This window comes from Schistocerca cancellata, chromosome 7, assembly GCF_023864275.1.
Source record: "Schistocerca cancellata isolate TAMUIC-IGC-003103 chromosome 7, iqSchCanc2.1, whole genome shotgun sequence".
NCBI classification, from domain to species: Eukaryota; Metazoa; Arthropoda; class Insecta; order Orthoptera; family Acrididae; genus Schistocerca; species Schistocerca cancellata.
In genome coordinates, this window is record NC_064632.1 from 300,351,369 (window position 1) to 300,375,546 (window position 24,178).

Below are 24,178 nucleotides of genomic sequence, written 5' to 3' on the forward strand. Positions count from 1 at the left end.
TCTCTGTTTGAATAAATTGATTATGAAGGGAAAATGTGCAGAGGAAAGGATGGGCCATGCAAATGAAAGAAAAATATTTAGCTAATTTATATTCCCCTCTGTGTTTTATAAGTCGGTAAAAGTGTAACAATTCTTCAGCATCTGGAACAGAATACTTCTCATGAGTTCAGTACAAGTACAAATGTTAATGCCATTGTATGTTATGTTTCAGTTCAAATTCATACCACTCCAAAGGGGTTGCAGAAATGCTTTCTCAGCTGCTGCTACAGGGACTTAAATATCACCCTAACAATGTGTCTTGGCTCAAGTTAATTGCTGATCTCTCTTTTGGTTAGTAGTCTACTTTTATTATTATCTTGAGTTTTTTTGCATGTTATGAGAAACATTTGGATAAAGATCTATTTAGTTCACCTTGGATTTCTGGATATGGCTGCTTAGTACTTACACATTTCTGTTTCTGTTTTTTTGTTTCATTTGAAATTTTAAACCACAAAAGTCAGCTTGAAGTTTGTTCTGTGCTCTTCATTATATTTAACATGGCAAAATTAAGTATGGTTATTTTGCTGAATGGTATTAAATTTGATGGCAGAGCTGTTAAGCCTGTAACTTGAATTTGGGCAGAGTGGTTTCAAATTGCCGTTCAGTCTTTCAGATTTAGATTTTTATAAGTCAGTTATAATTAATGCAAAGGAAAGCCCACGGAATGGCCCGCGAACAACACAAATGGGAGAGGACGGACACAAACAAGGAAGGACAACTGAGCAAGACCTTACGAACCTCAACAAGCAAGAAACTATGGAGCCACAATAAAACCTCACGAATCAAACACGTCCACTCATACACGGAAGAAAGTAATGTAAATACACTGTCTGAGGCGAGATGTTAATAGACGCACGCAAAGATTAGACTGACTGACTGCGCGAGAGGCAGGTGCTTAAGTACGTTATCGAGGATGCTGCTATTGGCCACTGGGACCACATGTTCCACCTTGGCGCCTTCACATTAAACATGGGCCAGGAAGTGCACGCCACCACGGCTTATGGTACGATGGTGCTGAGATCTCTAGGGGTCTTCAACATCCATGCCATCTGGTGTGGATCCAAAATCCACAGGGCACTGTACCATATCCCTCCCCCGTTAAACTTGTGTGTAGGGGTGGAAACGCCTCGGATGGTGCCAATGTGGGCAGCAGTGGGAAGAAGAGCCGGGCTCATCAATCGCCATTGGCGGGGAGGAAGGGACGCCCAAGGTATCCATGACGGCCGACCTAGAGTCCAGGGCGGGGGATGGAGCTGCCGATCCAATCGGGGATGGGGACGGGGAGGGCCAGCGGCAGGGCCACGGGGAGACGGAAACCAGGGGCAGCGGTGGCAACTCTTGGATCACGCCCGTACCCGAAGGAGGTAGGAGAGGAGGAGGTGGCAGCGCGAATTCTGCAGTGGCACGCAGGTGGAGCTGGTTATGATGGCAGCGCTCCAACTCCTTCAAAGTCTGCACCGACATCACCCACCACCCATGGGCTGCGGCGACTGTGGCGGGCGTCCAACCTGCCTTGTACCCGTTCTCACGGGCCCACACGGCTGCAGCAGGGGTGTAACGCTGAGAGGGCCAGGAGTGGGGGCGGCAGGGGGATGGCATCAGCAAATGGAGCAGGGTCCGCATCTGTCGCCCATGAAGGAGCTCTTCCAGACTACATCCGTCAATTGGCGTAGTGCAATAGGTGCTCAAAAACAGTGTGAAGGCCGATGTGGTGGGAGATGTGTCGACCGCCTTCGTCAACTGTTGTTTAAAAGTGCAGACAAGCCTCTCCGCTGCACCATTGGACGAAGGGTGGAAAGGTGGGCTATGGATATGTTTGATACCATTGGCATGACAGAAATTGTGGAAGGAGGACGTCATGAAGTGGTGGCCATTGTCGGAGACCAATGTGTGTGGCCGTCTCTCAATGGTGAGAACCTGGTCCAGGGCCGTGAGTGTATCCTCCGTGGTGGTGGACACCATGCGGACGACATATGGGTATTTGGAGTAGGTGTCAACGATAAGTAACCACATAGACCCCAAAAACAGGCCTGAAAAATTGATATGGATGTGATCCCAGGGCCGACGAGGCACAGGCCAGGGTGCAAATGACCGAGGGGGGCTTGCCTGGTGACGCGCACACACAGGGCACCCACGGACCAGGCGGTCAAGATCGCCATCAATGCTGGGCCAATACACATGCCGACGAGCTGAAACTTTAATACGGGGCAAAACCCAGAACTCACAGTGTAACAAACTGAACACCCGAAGTCACAATTCGGGAGGGATGACCATCCGATGGGCATCCGACTCCGTGGCCAACAGAAGTACATCATCAACCGCAGATAGCCTGTGGGACAGGTGGCGCCAGGGGCTGAAATCGGACTGCATCCGATGAGTAATATAGGAGGGCCACCCGTGGACCTCTTAGCAGAGAACCTGCTGCAAGATAGGGTTGCGGCAGGTAGCCATGGCAATGTGAGCAGCCATAAGAGGCAGACCGCCCAGTGCATCCCAGCGGGCGGAATCAATGTGAAAGCAGAGGACGCCTTGTTGGTCAAAGGCAGGATCGGGGCCTAGTGGGAGACGTGACAAAGCGTCCACCTTAGCATGGTGGGCGGTGGGCTTATACCTGATGGTGTAAGTGTAATTTCGTAAAAATAACACCCAGCACTGGAAAACGTTGAACCATCTGCACTGGAAAGTGAGAGTGGGGTCCGAAAAGCGTAACCAAGGGTGTAAGGCCCATCAGGAGAGTGAACTTTGCCCTAAAGAGATAGGTGTGAAATTTTTGGACAGCAAACACCATTGCCTGGGCCTCCTTTTCAATCTGGGAGTAGTTCCATTGTGCTGGCGTCAATGTCTTAGATGCATAAGCGATGGGCTGTTCAGAGCCATCGGCATTCCGATGTGCGAGGATGGCACCAATTCCATATGGCAACACGTCAGCCGCCACGACCAAGGGGCAGTCTGGAAAGAAGGGAGTAAGGCAAGGGGCGGACTTCTGCATCGCCTTTAAATGGAGAAAAGCCTGGTCACAGGCAGGAGTCCAATCAAAAGTACCACTTTGTTACCCAAGTGATTGTGGGGTTGAGCAACAGAGGCAGCCTGGGGCAAGAACCTTAAGTAATAAGTAACCTTGCCCAAAAACACCTGGAGTTCAGATAAGACCTTGGGACAAGGAAGGGTCTCAATGGCCGCGACATTGCGACCTGAAGGGCGAATGCCATCCTCGCTAAGCCAGTGGCCTAAGTATTCCACTTCCAGTTGAAAGAAACACTTGTCCAGACGACAGTGTAAACCTGTAGGTTGCAGAGCGTGAAATAAGGTGCTGAGGTTTTGCAAATGTTCCTGGTGGGAACACCAGGTGACCAAGATGTCATCCAGATAATTCACGCAGGCAGGGATAGGCTGTGTAAGCTGCTCCAGGAACCGCTGGAAAATGGCCGGTGCCGAAGAGACAACAAAGGGAAGGTGCTTGTACTTGTATAACCCGAAAGGCGTGTTGATAACCATCATGTTCTGGGACTCGTCACCCAAGGGTAACTGGTGGTATGCCATAGCCAGGTTCATCTTGGAAAAGTACTCGCCCCTGGCAAGCTTAGCGAGAAGGTCTTCCTGTCAGGGAATGGGGTAAGCATCAATGAAGGACTGAGCATTGACAGTGGTGACAAAGTCCCCACACAGCCGAAGGGACCCATTGGGTTTCTGTATGACCACCAATGCTGTTGCCCAGGCACTGTATCTCACAGGCTCCAGAACGCCAGCAGCCTGGAGCCGATCAAGTTCCTGCTTGACTGCTGGCCATAAGGCCATGGGCCCAAAAAAAGCGAAACTGCGCACCCAGCTGAAGTGTGATGTGCGCCTGAAAATCGGAAGCACAGCCGAGATCTGCAGCAAACAACAATGCAAAAGCGGAGTACAGATCGTCCAAGTCCTGAAAAGAAACTGCCATGGAAACGACCTTAACTTCATCGCAAATTGAAAAGCCAAACAGTTGAAACGCATCTAGGCCAAAAATATTCGAAGCCAACGGATGGTTGACGACAAATAGGGTAAGGAGCCGGGGAACACGTTTGTACGTCACCTGGATAACGAACTGCCCACAAAGGGGAATGGAACCGTCTCCATAGGTGACCAAACGCCGAGAGGGAGATGGCAACTCAGGAGAGCCCAGGTGGTTATACGTCGCCATATTAATCAGCGACTGTGGCCCAGTGAAAACTGACATCCTCAATGAAAAGGCGGAGTGTGAGGAAAAGCTTCCATGCTGATGGGTCATCCTGTGGGACTACTGATTGCAGAGCATGAACGGAATCTTGAGGCCCAGGAGGGGCAGGACTGGAGTGAGTCGAACGACTACGGCAAACTGATCAGCTGTGTCCCTCCTTGTTACATAGCGTGCACGTTTTCCAGCAGTGGGGACAATCAGTTCAAGAATGTGCGATAAAGCACTGTGGGCAAGATGGAAGTGGGCTGTGCGACCCGTGCCGAGGGACGACCGGAGGCGCCAATGGCATAGAGATGTCGGACAAAGAGGAGTCAAGATGGCACTGGCCTCTGTCGGCAGGACCATGTTGACGTCACGAAGGCGGAACCCGCCAAGACGCATCGATCGCCGCCACTCGCGGCGGCACCATAAGATGCTAATTAGCTGCCTCATCAATTTCAAAGGAGTGTGCAATGCGGAGAATCTCTTCCAAGGAGGGGTTATCGAGTTTCAACGCTGCAGTGCGGACCTCAAGATCAGGAACCAGCTGATCTTGGGCTATATAGCTAAATATTGTAAAGTTGGTTAGTTTTATATACTGAAAAACTGGAAATTTTTGGTAGTGGATAAAGAATTGCATAAATGCTAAGATTTAATGTGGCATTTCGAATTTGTGATGTATTATCTGGAAAAATGTCAGGAAACTATCTTTTGGTTTGTGGAAAAGAGTACATAGATCATACACGGCCTAGAATAAAATAAAAACGTACAGTAGACAATCAAGATATTTTTTTATTTGTGTGTCCCTAAACAGTGGACCCAGTTATATAAATCTCTCCATGGTCTGGTTCTTCTCAGGCAAATTGTCCTGTGATCACTTGGTCTTGAGCAACCTGTACCTTAGAAACATATATGTAGATCAAACCATCTTTATAGGCAGTGCATTGTCCAGTACTTGATTAGGTTGATGATGACTCTTATCACATCTCATTGTTATCTCATGGAAACAGGTTCTGCCACAGTAATGTATTTGTATTTGTATGAAACATAATCATGTTACTGTCGAACAGTTATCTAGATGTTAACTTTTTGTTAAGAAGAATAGGTACGCGTTTCAGAATAACAAAAGGAAATTGAACAAAAAATCAAAATAAATTTGAGCACTCAAAAATAAAGTGGGCTCTTCGTTTTATAGATGATTTATATGTTGTCCAATAAAGCCTTTCGCATGTGAGAGAGAGAGAGAGAAGGTTGAATACACTTCGCAAATATTGCCGGAAGTTGCCAAAGATTGCTGATGCTAATGACAGCTGCGTGAGTCTCTTGTAAGCAGCCATGCAGATCTCACAGACCTGCATTCACATGCACATAATCTGCGAATATGCAGTGTATGAATGCTCAGTGCATTTCTCTTAACACCAGAGATGGGTGAAATTTATGTGAACAATCAATAATGGGTACTGATAAAAAATTTATTTATTTATTATTCATGAATAACAAATGTTGTTTGGAGTATTATTCACTTCCACAAATAAAATTGCTCATTCATGATCTGTGAATAAAAAATGTTACAAACAATGGATAAATTTGAAATCCAATGTTCTTCCTACCATCCCTTGACACTTTCTTGATACAAAAGTTGCCATTGTGCTGCAATATTATGAACTCAAACCCAGGGCTGAGACCATGGCAAGATTGGCCTCCACCAGGGGCGTGGGCACAGAGGACCTGCAAAAAATGACCAACCCCCCCCCCCCCCCAAAAAAAAAGAACAAGAAAAGAAAAGAGAAAGAGAGAGAGTGAGTGAGTGAGTGTGTGTGTGTGTGTGTGTGTGTGTGTGTGTGTGTGTGTGTGTCAGAAATTAGGATGACATATTTGTATGAAAATTGCAATGAAAGAAAGGTGATGTTTAGTTTGACAGGTCTGCTGTCACGTGTTTTCATAACAATAACAAATTCTGCATTTTATATTGATATTTTGCGAAAAAGAATGCAGTACAACTGATATTGTAGTGTGTTGTCAGTGTTGATCCTATCTTTGGTATGTTGCAAAGATTGACTTGGTATCAGTTTGTGGCAATTTTGTGTGTTGCAGATATTCAATTGATTTCAGTTTGTGGTTTATTTCTTTGGAAAAAATGCCACCAGTAGGGCATCGAAACATCGGTCGGCATACACACAACGCAAGCCAACCAATGAGGCCGACGAAGTGCATAGATAACAGTGTTGGAGGCAAACTGATAAGAATTATACAATAAACACTCTCTGTTATACCAGCTATTAGAAGGAACATGCGAATCTGCACAGTGCCCATTTTTGTTTTCTTTTTCACAGTCAGTTTTAACTGAAAACAGGAAAGTTATGTTTATGGCTGTTTGTAGATTAAAACATGCAAGGTACTGTCAATAAAGCTACTATCCTCACAGATACAGCAGCTGGAAAGGCATCTCTCATACACCAGGGTACTATTGATTCCAACCGATACACACATTCATTTTGACTTCTATTTCCGGGAGGAGGAGACGGATAGAGTGAGTGTGGGATAGGAGGCGTACAGTGTGGAGGGGAAAGGTAACGGACAGATATGTGTGTGGGAGGGGGAAAACAAAGGGAGGGGCAGAGGGAGAGGGGTAGAGAAAGGGAGGCAGAAGGAGATTAGGAAGTATATCCAATTCCCATGCATATTTAAAAAGTGTGAAGCATATCCTGGTTCACTACTTTTAATAATAATTATATCTTCCATTCCTGAGAGATAGTGTTCACACAGCCAATCTGGTTTCTGTTACTGGTGGATGCAACTGTTTAGACTGACATGCCCATAAGTGAAATGGTATCACATGAAAAAATTAGCATAAATCTATGAGTGACACAAAATGTACTATTACACAGGAGGATAACACAAGTGAAAGAATACAGTAATAATCTGTGGTTATGAGATGCCACAAACACTAGTGTGAATTATTGTTCTGGTTAGTACAAATGCATTTGAAATGTAAACTTTGCTATCAAGTCCGTGTCTAATTGGGCTTAAATTTCACCCACAGGATACTGCACCTTTCACTACATTGGTGAATGTGGCACAAACAATATGGGGTGCCATCACAGTTTGCTGCTAATATAAGATGATATTTAATGCTACAGTATAGTGCAAGAGGAATGAGTCGAGCAAAGCCTGTATCTTGAATTCCAAATCCCTTGATCCTTATATGTTTGAGGTCATTTCAAAAGTAAAGCAGGTGGCACATTTGAAGAACTGTAGCATGAATTGAACAGTCGTCTCATGATTTACTAGATTATGGAGGCAGGGGGTATATGAAAGAATATGTAACTCACTGCAGAAAGTGGTGCCATTTAGCATCCAAACATAGGATGGTGCATGGAAAACCTAAAGAACAGGTACAAATTTACAGTAAACTGTAACATGTATCATGCTGAAGCACTATTGTATTTCTTGTTAAGGTAGCCCTCATGTGAAATTTGACCCAATTAAATGGGGACTTGATCAAAAAATTTACAACTGGGATATGTTTGTACTAAACAGAAGAATACTTCTTTCTGATGTCACTGATGCTTCGTTACCACACATTCACAATTACTTCACAAACAACTTGATGTGGAACCATGCTTACTGGAAGTTACTTGCTTTTGTTATCAAAGACTTTCAGATGTGTCAGTTTCTGCTACTAATTACGATACAGGCAGTATTCAGATTTTGCACTATGGTGCCCCTCACAGATTGGCGACCCAAGCGCATGCTTGTGCCTGTAACTGGCACTGGCTAGAATGCATGAAACTGATAGAATTACAAGTGAAATCGAAAACAGATCTTACAGATAACACACAATTTCATCTCACTTTATTATCGTGTCGGGAACACCATAAATGAGAGATCTATATCTTATTTTCAGAAATATGTAGCAGATTATGGTGTGAAATATAGCAGAAATATCGATATGGCTGAACTAATTAACAAAATAGCATCTCTGAAATTCCATTAGAAAGAGCTGAAGGAGGACAGTGACAGAGTTTCCCTTTTGGATATTTAGACCTTTTTCTCTCATAGTACGGGTTCCGTCAGATCACCCAAGTTAAGGACCGTCGGGTGGGGCTGCCATTTGGGAGGGTGAGTGTTCCGAGCGCTGTTGGCAAGCGGGGTGTACTCAGCCATGGGGAGGCAAAACTGAGGAGCTACTTGATTGAGAAGTAGCGGCTCTGGTCTTGGAAACTGGGAGAGTGGTGTGCTCCATATCCACATCCAGTGACGCCTGTGGGCTGAGGATGACACGGTGGCTGCTCGGTACCGTCAGGGCCTTCATGGCCCGTTCGGGTGGAGTTATGCATTATGAGATGCATACTGAAACATCAAAATAACTCTGAGGATATCTTGATAATTCCAATGACTACAGCATCTTGTCAATGCAGTTTCAGCAGATTAAAGATGATACTGGGTTATGCATAAGTTCATAGCATTTTTCCATAAGTTTAATAAACTCAACAGATGTATGTAACAGATACTTTAGTCATTGATAATATATTCTCCTTCACTATTTACAACAGGCTGCCAAAACTGGTGTAAATTTTCAATTCTGTGACTGTAGAAATCACATGGTTTTGAAGTGAAGAACTCACCTAGCCATGTTCAGAGCACATTTTCATCTGTAAAGGAAGTTCCTTGAAGATTGTTTGATATAGAGTAGAAGAGGTGAAAATCTGAGGGCGCAAGATCAAATGAACAAGGTGGGTGCAGAATGATTTCCATCTCAAGTCCAGGATAGTATTTTTTGTCAGTCTAGCGGAATGCAAGCAGACATTACTGCAGGGTAGCGTCACTTACACAGTCTTCCTTGTTGTGTTCTTGGATTGCATCTGCAAGATGTCTTAGTTGTTGACAGTAAATGTCAAAAGTGATGGTTACACATCGGGGAAGGAACATTAACTTTTGTGGATGTGAGCAGGTCTTTGTTCAAGGAGTTGCTGCTTTGTTTCGGCTCAACCAGTCCTTTCTTTTCCTTACTTTATCCAGAAGACACAATTTCTCATCAGCAGTAATGATACAGGACAGGAATGGTCAGTGTTGTTCACAAGCCAGTTGATAATGAATAAGCAGAGATGCACATATGGCCCTCTGCTGATTTTTGTGATTTTGGGTCAGAGCATGCTGTACAATACACCTGATTCTTGAACCTTCCCCATTGCATTCAAATGTTGCACAATGTTGGAATGATCAACAGTTCATCACAGTTGCCAGTTCTCTAGTACACTGATGTGGGACATTGTCGATTAATGCATTAAAAATTATCTTCATTAAATCCTGAAGGTCTTGCTGAATGTAGAGCATCACTAATGTCAAAAAATCCTCCTTAAAATGAGGAAACAATTTTCTGGCTGTGCTCTGTCCAATGGCGTTACCCCATAAATGGCGCAAATGTTTTTGACTGCTCCTGCTGTTGTCGCCTTTCCGTTGAACTCAGATGAAAGAATATGATAGAAATGTTCAGCTTTCTTCACTTGTTACTCCATTATCTCGTGTCCTCAGATCCACTCACAATCTGAAAATGACAATATGTTATCTCTGGTAGCAACAGTGAACAACACACAAAAATTGACAGTTGATAAATAAACCCATAGCAACCAGGATACCAACATGCAAAACAAAAACGGTACAAACTTATGCACCAACAAATAATAAACTACTGAATGTCGAATATAGATGGAGCAGACTATCAAATCCAGCTGTCTTGTTGGTAGAATATGACACAGCTGCTAAATTTGACTTCTGTGATCTCATCAGTGAGTTTTATTCACCCAGAGCCAGGGAATGGAATGTAAAATTGTAATAAGAGAACTTCTTGGGAAAGAATGTGTTACCGATTCTTAACCACAGCCCCTTTTTTTATTTCCGTTTAATAATTTATGCAGTATTAATAACTTTGTAACATATCATCTCCTAACTACCCGCATGTGTTAGCCTCATTTCAGTTAGTATCCGCCTTGTTCACTTTCCACACATAGGGGAAAGAGAGTTTTTGTTTGGCCAAAGATGATGGGCTGAGGTTTTTCTGATGCTACTAAATGGTGGTGGCTGGAGCCTGCATAGCAGGCATAGTTAAAAATTTCAACGTGGTTACACTTTCAGAAAGGGATATTAATGTTGTGCCAGGGACAGCGTCTAAGAGAAGGGCTGTAAGCAGGAATAGGTGAATGGCCAGTGACAGGGTCTACATTTTGCTCTGGTTTTTACATTGGCTGAAAGGCCTATAATTTAAATGGTTTCATGATGCACGGAAGTGCTCATGGAATTGGAGCAGTTGGTTAGCAGCCTGTGATAGTTGGAGAAGACGTGTGCCCTCTGGGGTGGAGTTTGTACTTTGGAACTCAGGGTTTTGTGATCTATCATGGTCAACATGAGCACTGAGTGCAGTATGGAAGACTGAGAATACCCGTAGTGCATTCTTGTGTGCAGGCAGCAGTTTCTGCAGAAGCATTTTCCAGTTGTTCTTCATGAGTTGTGAGGAGTAGTATGTGTGAAATTGTGTGGTAAGATTAAAGCTGTGGGGAAGCTAGAAATTTTAGCTAGCTGGAAGTAGTAGTTACATAAAAAGTGACAGACTGGGTTTGGGGTATTCAATACTAATAACATTCATTTGTACCATTGCAAATCTGTGAGTGAGGTTTGTTAGTGATCTTTCCCATGTTGATTTTGAACTCTGTTCCTGTTTGATTGTTGACAGATTATGAATGGAAATTGCTAATAGCCAGCTGATGGTGAGTTATTGAACTGTTAGCGGCGAACTTTTACAGCTCAGTGGTCGGCACTTGGAATCTTATCTGAAAATAGCTAGGTAGCAATAAGGTTTTTTAAGTTTTGATTTTGGAGTTGTGAGAAGTTTACCATGCTTCACAGTTCAAAAGGAGGCTGGCATCCCTTATTTAATCTGATTGGATAGTGTCGTTCAGTACACCATTAATCTACATACAGCAGGAGCATTTCCAATTAAGTCTGCGGAACAGTGTGTCACATCATTGATCTCACACATTGGATATCACCAAGAGCGCATGGATTATGACGGCAAGTGTGGTTTTGTGTGATGCCACAGAACCTTTGAGAATGAATGAGAGGAATGTTTTCATTTATGAAGAGAAAATAAAATCTTTTCTTTATTATACGTCATACTAAAATCGATGCACAGTATATAGTAGTGGCATAAGCAATAAGGCATAGTTTTTATTTTATTTTATTTTACTTTCAATCTTTTTTAGGAAGCTTATAAAATTTGTAATTTATTTGATACAGTGATACATTTAGTTTGTTGTGTGCCATGTTTTCCATCTGTATAGCTCATTTAAGTAATATTCTTCAATAATGTTTACTTTTGATCAGTTCTACCTCATAAATTACTACCTTTTTTTGAGGGGGTGGGGGTGGGGGGGAGAGTGTGTTGACACACTTCTGCTAAGAGCACAGGACCACCTTGGTACGGCTCTGCTCAAACCCAGTCTCTCTTCCAAAATTTTGCATGAACGCATGTCAGATTGAAAAATTATGCCGTATTCCAATGACAAGCTTACTTAATATTAAAACACTTTTAGATGACTTTGCATGTCCAGCAGGATGTATGTAGGTTTAATGTCTATTGATGTTAGTAATTAGCAACAGAGTTTTAATTTTGTTCACTCATTTTGTGGCACTACTAACATGGGAGAATTGTGTAATTATATCAACAATGTACCCATATTTGATAGCGTTAGCAGTCTTCATATAGTGGAGCAAGGTGCTGCAGATTAAGAGTTTCTGTTGGTTAGGTTCTCATCTTAAGTTAGTTGCATAGAGTATGCCCATGTTTTACCAGGGGGAGGGGGAAGATAGTGAAAAGTGCAGAGGCAGTTGAATTTGGCCATATCGGTAGTGTAACTGCTAAGGCCACTTGCCTGTTAACTATTTTTATGCTGCATTTGTTATGCTGTAAAGCAAGTAATGCTGTGCTTAACCTTAAGTTTGGTTTGAACTCTGCATTGCGTTACTAGACATGGTGTTTTGTCCTTGACTTCTTCCCATTCCTGAACCGATTTATAAAGCCAATTAGAATGGGATCTACAGTATGATATGTACTCCAAAATACAGTGCATCTTGACTTGGCATTATTCCCATTGTTAGAGATTAAGGGAGTGATATGTAACAGAAAAAATCATTGTGCCAATGGGGGATCGAATGCAGAACCTCTAGCTTTGTAGTTTGGAACTTAACCCACTGAACCACCAAGGCATATTTATTTACAATCCATTAATAAGTTATTTATCAAATAGAAATTTCACTGAGCCAAGAGAACAAACACTTAGTAATAGAATTCTGTACAAGAAGTAAACAAAGAATATAGATAGGCATTCCATGTTATTTAAGTTACAAACAATTTATTCCTAAATAAATTTATTTGAATGATCTGCTTATTCAAATAATTATACAGATAGAACTTTATTTGAATAACATCCACTTCTGCTTACCACAATCCTTACATTTCCTTTCTCTTTCTGTTCATTGCAATTCAGATTATCAGCTGTAATGGGTCCTATTAGTTCATTTGCTTGATTCACTCACAAAAGAATATGGTGTAGCTGGATTTACATTTTTTTGTTAATTAAAAATAAAGTTGAAAATTACCGCCTGTTGTAATGCTCCTGAACATAAATATTTTTCAAAATGTGCCTGTGTCAATGCAATTTTAGCAGTAGACTGAATGTGAACATTATTTTCATCAGTCATCCTTCCATGCAAATTTGCAGTTCCACGGCTAACACAATAACATTCAGTATTCAATTATTGTTTTAATTTTACTTATACATGATCCTACTCAGTCACTGTGGTAACACTTGGTGAATCTTGGGTGAGTCAACAGCTAAAAGGAAATTCTAATGCTAGGTGCATTTGATTGATTGCTGGGCCCGTTAGTACCACGTTGTTGTGACAAAGCTGTATAGAGTCTGTTGTCTTAGTCATGTGGGCTGCATGGCTGTTGCCCAGCACTCGTTGAGTGGGCATTGGATGTTATCAAGTGAGGGAACTACCAGACGCGTGCTTCCATGTGCGCATGGGTAGCAACTGACAAATGTCACTCACAGATATTCCCCACATGGATGCAGTTCACTACAGCTGAAAGTATGAATTAAGCTACCCAGCCAATAACACAATTTAATATAAACATTGACTATTTGTGGGGCAGTGGGTTGAATAATATTCCTCTTCACAGTTTTTACAAGAGTCTGAAAATTATTTTTGCAGTTGGCCAGAAAGTGATGGAGAACATATTGACCATAATCTTCAGTCTGCAAGTCCACATTCTTCTTGTGCTCACAGAAAGAAAATATTACTACCAGCTATTTACTGATTGAGATCAAGAACTATGACTATAAATAAAAGTTTTCTAGCTGGTTAATATATTCAGTAAAAGTTCACATGCACAAACATAATAATCTTCCTGACAATAATAATAATAGTAAACCCCGTGGAGGCCCGGGAAAAGAATAGGCCTCCGGTATGTTCTGCCAGTCATAAAAGGTGACGAAAAGAACAAACCACTAATAGGGCTAATCCCCCTTTTAGTGTGATTAGTTGGTTCAGGACAGAACTAATGAAGCCTCGGACAAGCACTGTCATGTTCGGGGACGACGCTTGAACCCTATGCCCATCCACAATGGTAATGACACTGCTAGCCACACGGAAAATGATATAATCCAAATAGAAGTGTTTTGCAGGATATGCTTTCTGCAACCACTTTAGAAGGAAAACAAAGACAGAGGATGGGATGGTCAGATGAAGTTACCCGACATCTCATGTTCTGTTATTACCAAGCAACAAACTTAGGAACCAACACAACTGGATACAGATCACAAATACACACAACATTTATTACCAGATACCCAGAATTAAAATTTTTAACAGAACAACGACTAGCTGATCAGATCCGTATAATAGTCAAAAATAACAGGATACCCCAGTCAGAATTAGAAAACATCAAACAACAAGTACAACAAATACTGGAACAAAATAATGTGCAATCAAATGAAGAAGAAAATACAGTAATGGACTCAAACATCCCAGAGCAAACAAACAAAGAACAACATGCATCAATTAAACAATCAGAGGAAAACAAAATCTTAAGACAGCCACCAGAACAAGCACAAATAGAACACGAAGTGACACACAAGTTAGATATAGAAGACAAATTTCAGCTGACATATATAGAATACAAAGACACAAATACAGATGTTAGACCATTCTTGCATAGACCCCCAAACAACCCACAAGTCGAAACAACAATAACAACTATCAACACAATCATACACAACAAAATAAATGAAAATACAACTATGGAAGAGTTACAACTACTGGTTTATATAGGAGCACTCACTACACTAAATATACACACTAGGCAGAGATCAGAACCAACCAACACACAAAAGAAACCCACAAAACCAGCATGGCAACACGGGCTACATATCAGAATAGAAAAACTGAGAAAAGACATCGGACAGCTAACACAATTTATAAGAAATGAAATATCAGACAAAAAACGAAAAAGGTTAACACAAACCAAAAGAAATTTTATCAGACAGTAGATAACACACACATTAAAATATACAATCCACCAAACATAGGACATGGAACACTTCTGGAACAACATATGGTCAAACCCGGTACAACATAACAGACATGCACGGTGGATACAAGCAGAAACGGACACATACAAGATGATACCACAAATGCTTGAAGTGATAATTTTGCAACATGAAGTCACCCAAGCAATTAATTCTACGCACAATTGGAAAGCCCCCGGAAAAGATAAAATAGCAAATTTCTGGCTAAAGACGTTCACCTCAACACATTCACATCTAACTGAATTATTTAACAGTTACATTGCAGACCCATACACAGTCCCTGATACACTTACACAAGGAATAACTTATCTGAAACCTAAAGATTAAGCAGACACAGCAAACCCAGCAAAATATCGCCCCATAACATGCCTACCAACAATATAGAAAATATTAACTTCAGTCATTACACAGGAATTAATGACACATACAGCACAAAACAAAATTATAAATGAAGAACAAAAAGGCTGCTGCAAAGGAGCACAAGAATGTAAAGAGCAACTGATAATAGATGCAGAGGTGACTTATCAAGCTAAAACTAAACAAAGGTCGCTACACTACGCATACATTGATTACTAAAAAGCTTTTGATAGTGTACCCCACTCATGGTTACTACAAATATTGGAAATATACAAAGTAGATCCTACACACACACACACACACACACACACACACACACACACAACTGACTGCACACTCTGGCAGCTCGAGCCAGACTGCAAGCAGCAGGGCATTATGGGAGAGGCAACCGGGTGGCAGTATGGACGAGACGGGGGAGGGATAGCAGGGTAGGGGTGGGGGACAGTAAAGTGCTGCTGGCAGCGTGTAGGGATGAGGTGGAGAGTAGATGCCGTTAGAAAGTTAGATGGAAGGTTGTGGAGAGAAAGGGGGGAGGGGTAGTGAAAAAAGGAGAGAGGTTATAAAACTGGGTGCTTTGGTGAAATAGACAGCTGTGTAGTGTTGAATGAGAACATGGAAGTGCCTAGATTGGTAAGGACAATGCCTGACAAAGGTTGAGGCTCGAAGGGTTACATGAACATAGGATACATTGCAGGGGAAGTTCCCGCCTGCGCAATTCAAAAAAGCTGGTGTTAGTGGGAAGCATCTAGACTCCACAGACTGTGAAGCAGTCACTGAAATGGAGGATGTCGTGTTGCACGGCGTGTTCAGCAACAGGATGGTCCAGTTGTTTCTTGGTCACATCTAATCGGTGGCCATTCATGAGGACAGACAGCTTGTCGGTTATCATGCCCATGAAGAATGCAGCACTGTTGTTGCAGCTTAGCTTGTAGGTCACATGACTAGTTTCACAGGTAACCCTGCCTTTGATGGAATAGGTGACGGTTGCAACAGGACTGGAGTAGATGGTGCTGAGAGGATGTATAGGACAGGTCTTGCATCTAGGTCTATTACAAGGATATGAGCTGTGAGGCATGGGGTTGGGAGCAGTGATCATGTAGAGATGAATGAGGATATTGTGTAGGTTTGGTGGGTGACGGAATATCACAGTGGAAGAGTTGGGAAGGATCTGGGTACAAATTTCTCATTTCAGGGCACAATGAGAGGTAGTCGAAACAATGCCAGAGAATGTAATTCATTTGCTCCAGTCCTGGATGGTATTGAGTCACGAGGGGAACACTTTGGGAAATGTTGGGTGACTGGAAAGATAAGGCAGAGGAGATCTGTTTTTGTACAAGGTTGGAGGGTTATTATGATCTGTAAAGGCCTCAGTGAGGCATTTGGTATATATCAAGAGGGACCGCTCATCACTACAGATGCACTGGTCACAAGTGGCTAGGCTGTATAGAAGGGTTCTTCTTGGTATGGAATGGGTGGCAGCTGTCGAAGTGGAGGTTTTGCTGGTGGTTGGTAGGTTTGATATGGACAGAGGTACTGATATAGCCATCTTTGAAGTGAAGGTCAACATTGAGGATGGTGGTATGAAGGGTTGAGTAGGGCCAGAAGAAATGAATGGGGGAGAAGGTGTTGATGTCATGGAGGAATGTGGACATGGTGTTCTCACCCTCGATCCATATCATGAAGATATCAATGAATCTGAACCAGGTAATGGGTGTTAGGAAGGATTCCTCTTGATGGTGTAAAAATATGTAAATAACATAGAATTATGTCCAAAAAAACTTCGTAAAAATACATTCAAACACATGGGAAAAATCACGAAAAGGATGAAATAAGGGTAAACAAGATGAAATCTGATGGAGTAGGCCAATAGTTAAAGGTGAAAACCATCTGAAACTGGCATGAAGTCACAATGAGATCAAAGTGTGGCCCCACTGAGATAATCACTACTCTCAAAAACCAACACCTTCAGCCTATTTCCCGCAACTTACCATCTTATATAAAAGATACCAACCATTTTCTCCACCGACTCTCCACAGTTCCGTCCCTTTACCACATGGGGCACTGCTTGTCACTTTTGATGCCACCTCCCTTTACACTAACATCCTAATACCCATGGCTGTACCACTATTGAATACTACCTTTCCCAACATCCAACAGATTCTAAACCAAACACCTCCTTCCTAGTCACCACGACCAAGTATATCCTCAGCCAAGTATATCCTCAACCACAATTACTTCTCCTTTGAAGGCATTATCTACAAACAAATCTGGGGTAAGGCCATGGGCACCCACATGGCACCATCCTTCGCCAACCTATTCATGAGGCATCTATCCTTTCTAAACAAGCAGAATCCCAAACCTCTCATCTGGTTCAGATTCACTGATGACATCTTCGTGATATGGATCAAGGGTGAGGACACACTATCTACATTTCTCCAGGACCCTCATTCATTTTACCTGGTCCTACTCAACCCTTCCAGCCATCATCATCAATGTTGACCTCCACTTCAAAGATGGCTATATCAGTACCTCTGTTCATGTCAAACCTATAAACCACCAGCAACACCTCCACTTCAACACCTGCCATTCATTTCATATCAAGAAGTCCCTTCCATACAGCCTAGCCACCTGTGGTCATCGCATCTGCAGTGACGAGCAGTCCCTCTCAAAATATACCGAGGATCTCACTGAAGCCTTCACTGACCGTAATTATCCACCCATCCTTGTACAAAAACAAATCTACCGTGCCTTATCTTTCCAGTCTTCCAACACCTCCCAAAGTCCCACAGTCCGGCCACAGAGGAGCATTCCCCTCATAACTCGGAACTATCCAGGACTGGAGCAACTGAATTACACTCTCCGCCAGGTTTCTGACTACCGCTCATTGTGCACTGAAATGAGAAATGTCCTGCTAACCATCCTTCTCATCCCTTCCACAGTGATATTCTGCCACCCACCAAACCAACAAATATCCTTGCCCATCCCTACACAACCCCTGCTCCCAACACCTTGCCTCATGAGTCATATCCCTTGTAATAGACCTAGATGCAAGACCTGTCCCATACATTCTCCCACAACCACCTACTCCACTCCGGTTACCAACATCTCCTATCCCATCAGAGGCAGGGCTTCCTGTGAAATCAGTCACATTATCTACAAGCTACGCTGCAACAACAGTGTTGCATTCTTCGTGGGCATAACAACCAACAGGCATAACAACCAATAGGCTGTCTGTCCTCACAAATGGCCATCGACAAACTGAGGCCAAGAAACAACTGTACCACCCTGTTGCTGAGCATGCCCCCTCAACACGACATCCTTCATTTCAATGACTGCTTCACAGCCTGTGCCATATGGATGCTTCCCACCGACACCGGCTTTTCTGAATTGCACAGGTGGGAACTCTCCCTGCAGTATATACTATGTTCAAGTAACCCTCCTGGCATCAACCTTCATAGGCATTGTCCTCACCCCTCTAGCCCCTTCCCTGTTCCCATTTCAGCACTACACAGTCCTCTATTCCATCAAAGTACCCAGTCTTCTTACTACTCCCTTTTTTTTATAGCCTCCTCCCCCCCTCTCCCCCACTCTCCGTCTAACCTCCCGACTGCACCTATCTGTCCCACACTCCCAGCAGCACTTTACTATCTCCCACCCCTACCCTGCTATACCTCTCCCTCCCCACCCCAGCATCCTACTTACCCCAACCCGGTTGCTTCTCCCATACTGCGCTGCTGCTCGCAGTCTGGCTCGAGCTGCCAGATGCCAGAGACTGTGGTCATGTGCATGTTAGTTGTGTTTGTGCAATTTTTTTTTTTTAAAAAAAGAGGCTATGTTGGTCAAAAGCTAACTTTCTAACAGTCTTTTTTTGTTGTGGCTTTCTGCAACTCAGCATCTCTGGTATATGGTGAGTACCGACTATTCTTTTCATCACATTGGTAAATAATGAACAGTATCCACAAAAAGGATTAATAATAGTAAAACACTAATACTTTACATTAAAAGAAGTACCGGAAGCTGAACATTTTTTTAAAATCTGAAGCAATAAACTCTGTGTAAATTAACAGTTTTCAGTTTGAAGTAAAACTGTCTGTAGGTAAGAGGGTAATAAAATGGTGTGACTAGAAGCACGTGTCGATACATGTGAATAAATGAAAATAAGGAGAAACAGGAGAAATTAAGTCAATAGGCTGATGTATATGGTAAAATCGTGAAAACTGGTGAGTAATTCCCTCACGTCTCATAAAAAGGTTGAGAAATGTGTAATCTTGCTTAAGGCAGATATTGGAGAAGGAATGAGAAGGACAGATCTTCAAGGCAACCTCCCCTTTCCCTTCTGTAGCTGAGTATCATGAAGAATGACAAAGTGACTTCCCACCCGCTACCTCAAATCTTTTAGTGAATGTGGTTCATACAGTTGCTCACAGTGATGCCTATGACTGTGACTAAATGAGTGAATACTGTGAAGTAAAATGTTTTGTGTTTCTCTTTCAGGTAAAGACTGAAAAATCTAAATCACAAAAGTAATTTAGCAATAATCAAAAATTTTATTTCATATTTCTATGTTATTTTATGCAGATGATTTGTAAAAATCCATTATGTCATGTTTTTCTATGTGTGCATGTGTATGTGTATGGTTAATTTTCATGGGTGTAGTATTAAGTAAAGTTTGCTAAAATCAATTACATTTGAGAGTTGTCAGCTAAAGTAACATCCCTTGTTTCTATTATTATTATTATTTCCTTCCTTTCTCAGACGTTATGTCTGGTTAAAAATGGAAAGTGACGCGGACCTTGATCAAGTGTGACTTCCTTTTAACTGTACGGTATATGTTACATTGCATTTAGGAACTGTCGGGTAATTGAACATGTATCAATAATTACAGATTTCTGTAGTTGTATATATACATTTGGATATAGCTGTATTGTGTTGATGTACTGGTGGATATTGTGTGGTATGACTCCTGTAGTTGATAGTATAATCGGTATAATGTCAACTTTATCCTGATGCCACATGTCCTTGACTTCCTCAGCCAGTTGGATGTATTTTTCAATTTTTTCTCCTGTTATCTTTTGTATATTTGTTGTATTGGGTACGGATATTTCAATCAGTTGTGTTAATTTCTGCTTTTTATTGGTGAGTATGATGTTTGTTATGTGGTGTTATTTTATCTGCTATAATGGTTCTGTTCCAGTATAATTTGTATTCGTCATTCTCCAGTTAATTTTGTGGTGCATACTTATATGTGGGAACGTGTTGTTTTATTAGTTTATGTTGTATGGCAAGTTGTTGATGTATTATTTTTGCTACATTGTCATGTCTTCTGGGGTATTCTGTATTTGCTAGTATTGTACATCCGCTTGGGATGTGATCTACTGTTTCTATTTGTTGTTTGCAAAGTCTGCATTTATCTGTTGTGGTATTGGGATCATTAATAATATACTTGCTGTAATATCTGGTGTTTATTGTTTGATCCTGTATTGCAATCATGAATCCTTCCATCTCACTGTATATATTGCCTTTTCTTAGCCATGTGTTGGATGCGTCTTGATCGATGTGTGGCTGTGTTAAATGATACGGGTGCTTGCCATGTAGTGTTTTCTTTTTCTAATTTACTTTCTTCGCATCTGTTGATGTTATGTGATCTAAAGGGCTGTAGAAGTGGTTATGAAATTGCAGTGGTGTAGCCGATGTATTTATATGAGTGATTGCTTTGTGTATTTTGCTAGCTTCTGCTCGTTCTACACTCCTGGAAATTGAAATAAGAACACCGTGAATTCATTGTCCCAGGAAGGGGAAACTTTATTGACACATTCCTGGGGTCAGATACATCACATGATCACACTGACAGAACCACAGGCACATAGACACAGGCAACAGAGCATGCACAATGTCGGCACTAGTACAGTGTATATCCACCTTTCGCAGCAATGCAGGCTGCTATTCTCCCATGGAGACGATCGTAGAGATGCTGGATGTAGTCCTGTGGAACGGCTTGCTATGCCATTTCCACCTGGCGCCTCAGTTGGACCAGCGTTCGTGCTGGACGTGCAGACCGCGTGAGACGACACTTCATCCAGTCCCAAACATGCTCAATGGGGGACAGATCCGGAGATCTTGCTGGCCAGGGTAGTTGACTTACACCTTCTAGAGCACGTTGGGTGGCACGGGATACATGTGGACGTGCATTGTCCTGTTGGAACAGCAAGTTCCCTTGCCGGTCTAGGAATGGTAGAACGATGGGTTCGATGACGGTTTGGATGTACCGTGCACTATTCAGTGTCCCCTCGACGATCACCAGTGGTGTACGACCAGTGTAGGAGATCGCTCCCCACACCATGATGCCGGGTGTTGGCCCTGTGTGCCTCGGTCGTATGCAGTCCTGATTGTGGCGCTCACCTGCACGGCGCCAAACACGCATACGACCATCATTGGCACCAAGGCAGAAGCGACTCTCATCGCTGAAGACGACACGTCTCCATTCGTCCTTCCATTCACGCCTGTCGCGACACCACTGGAGGCGGGCTGCACGATGTTGGGGCGTGAGCGGAAGACGGCCTAACGGTGTGCGGGACTGTAGCCCAGCTTCATGGAGACGGTTGCGAATGGTCCTCGCCGATACCCCAGGAGCAACAGTGTCCCTAATTTGCTGGGAAGTGGCGGTGTGGTCCCCTACGGCACTGCGTAGGATCCTACGGTCTTGGCGTGCATCCATGCGTCGCTGCGGTCCGGTCCCAGGTCGACGGGCACGTGCACCTTCCGCCGACCACTGGCAACAACATCGATGTACTGTGGAGACCTCACGCCCCACGTGTTGAGCAATTCGGCGGTACGTCCACCCGGCCTCCCGCATGCCCACTATACGCCCTCGCTCAAAGTCCGTCAACTGCACATACGGTTCACGTCCACGCTGTCGCGGCATGCTACCAGTGTTAAAGACTGCGATGGAGCTCCGTATGCCACGGAAAACTGGCTGACACTGACGGCGGCGGTGCACAAATGCTGCGCAGCTAGCGCCATTCTACGGCCAACACCGCGGTTCCTGGTGTGTCCGCTGTGCCGTGCATGTGATCATTGCTTGTACAGCCCTCTCGCAGTGTCCGGAGCAAGTATGGTGGGTCTGACACACCGGTGTCAATGTGTTCTTTTTTCCATTTCCAGGAGTGTATAAAGAATTTTCTTAAATGTCCATAATGTAGGTTTTTTATGTAGATAAATCCCCTTCCTCCTTCCTTTCTGCTTAATGTGAATCTTTCTGTTGCTGAATGTATGTGATGTATTCTATATTGGTGGCATTGTGATCGTGTAAGTGTATTGAGTGCTTCTAGGTCTGTGTTACTCCATTTCACTACTCCAAATGAATAGGTCAATATTGGTATAGCATAAGCATTTATAGCTTTTGTCTTGTTTCTTGCTGTCAATTCTGTTTTCAGTATTTTTGTTAGTCTTTGTCTATATTTTTCTTTTAGTTCTTCTTTAATATTTGTATTATCTATTCCTATTTTTTGCCTGTATCCTAGATATTTATAGGCATTTGTTTTTTCCATCACTTATATGCAGTCACTGTGGTTATCCAATAAGTAATCTTCTTGTATAGTGTGTTTTCCCTTGACTATGCTATTTTTCTTACAGTTGTCTGTTCCGAAAGCCATATTTATATCATTGCTGAATACTTCTGTTATCTTTAGTAATTGGTTGAGTTGTTGATTTGTTGCTGCCAGTAGTTTTAGATCATCCATGTATAGAAAATGTGTGATTTTGTGTGGGTATGTTCCAGTAATATTATATCCATAATTTGTATTATTTAGCATGTTGGATAGTGGGTTCAGAGCAAGGCAGAACCAGAAAGGACTTAATGAGTCTCCTTGGTATAGTCCACGCTTAATCTGTGCATGTGTGTGTTATTTAGTTTTGACAAATCCTTGTTCACCAAAAGCTAACTTTTTCTGTCTTTGTGGCTTTTCGCAACTCGACATCTCCGTTATATGGTGAGTAGCAAGAATCCTTTTCATTACATTGTTACATCCCATCCTGGATTTTCCATTGTTTCATTTATTATTTATTTATGTGAGCCATTATTTTTCAATCATTGGTGCTCAAATGTTACCCTTTGAGATTTTAACCTTCTTCAGGGCACACAACCTACCTTAGCGTGAGCAGTGAATGACAGTTATTTACCGCATCACCATTTTATCGTCTTCTTTGCTCAATTATCAGTCTAAAATTACCTAAACTGGTAATGTTTTCTTTTTAAAAACACATTGATGTATAAAATAATGGACCTTGAAGAAAAAAAATGGAACTTGAACAACAGAATAAAATTTGTTGTAACTTTAGTAAAATGCATAAAAAGTGTGACATTTCATATCATAAATTTATAAATACTATAAAATATCATACTACAATAAAATCTACGAACTATGTGGATTAGAACAAAATAGGTAGATAAGGATCACAAAATTAAAAAATTACAGACATTGAAAGAAAAAAAAAATAAACTTTTAACAAAATTATCAGCCTTTATCTGTGTCATTCACATTATTACAACAATTATTACATGTAGGAACTGAGTGTTTTTGGTAACCACTGTTGTCATTAGATTTACACCTTAGTCGAGTTATATTGTTTTTTCTGGAACTAGATTTCTTCTTCTTTTTTCTTCATGGTAGGCACCAAGAAAAATGCTCAAATCTTTAGGGAGTGATAGGGTTTTCGCTCGTTCCCTCAAATTTTCATCCATTAGTTCCACAGCCAGGTCAGAGATATATTTTCACCTCACTGAGGATTCCAAGGGCTTGTTCATCTGGTAAATTCACAAGGAGTTTATTCTGGCAATATCCATATGAAGAAAATTGTCATTGGCCATCTTTTAGTTCTTCTAGAAGTTGAAATCCTTGAACACATAAGGTCGCCTGTGTCCACATCCCCTTTCGTGGCATTGTAA

The 24,178-nt window shown here is 42.3% G+C and overlaps 1 protein-coding gene across 1 annotated transcript in view; it reads left to right on the forward strand.

Moving 5' to 3' along the window:
- LOC126092248 (integrator complex subunit 8) overlaps positions 1-24,178 on the forward strand; it is a 172,104-nt gene that overhangs the window by 114,274 nt on the left and 33,652 nt on the right. The window contains 1 exon segment of the mRNA XM_049907758.1: positions 212-330. Coding sequence (XP_049763715.1) covers positions 212-330 — 119 coding nt within the window.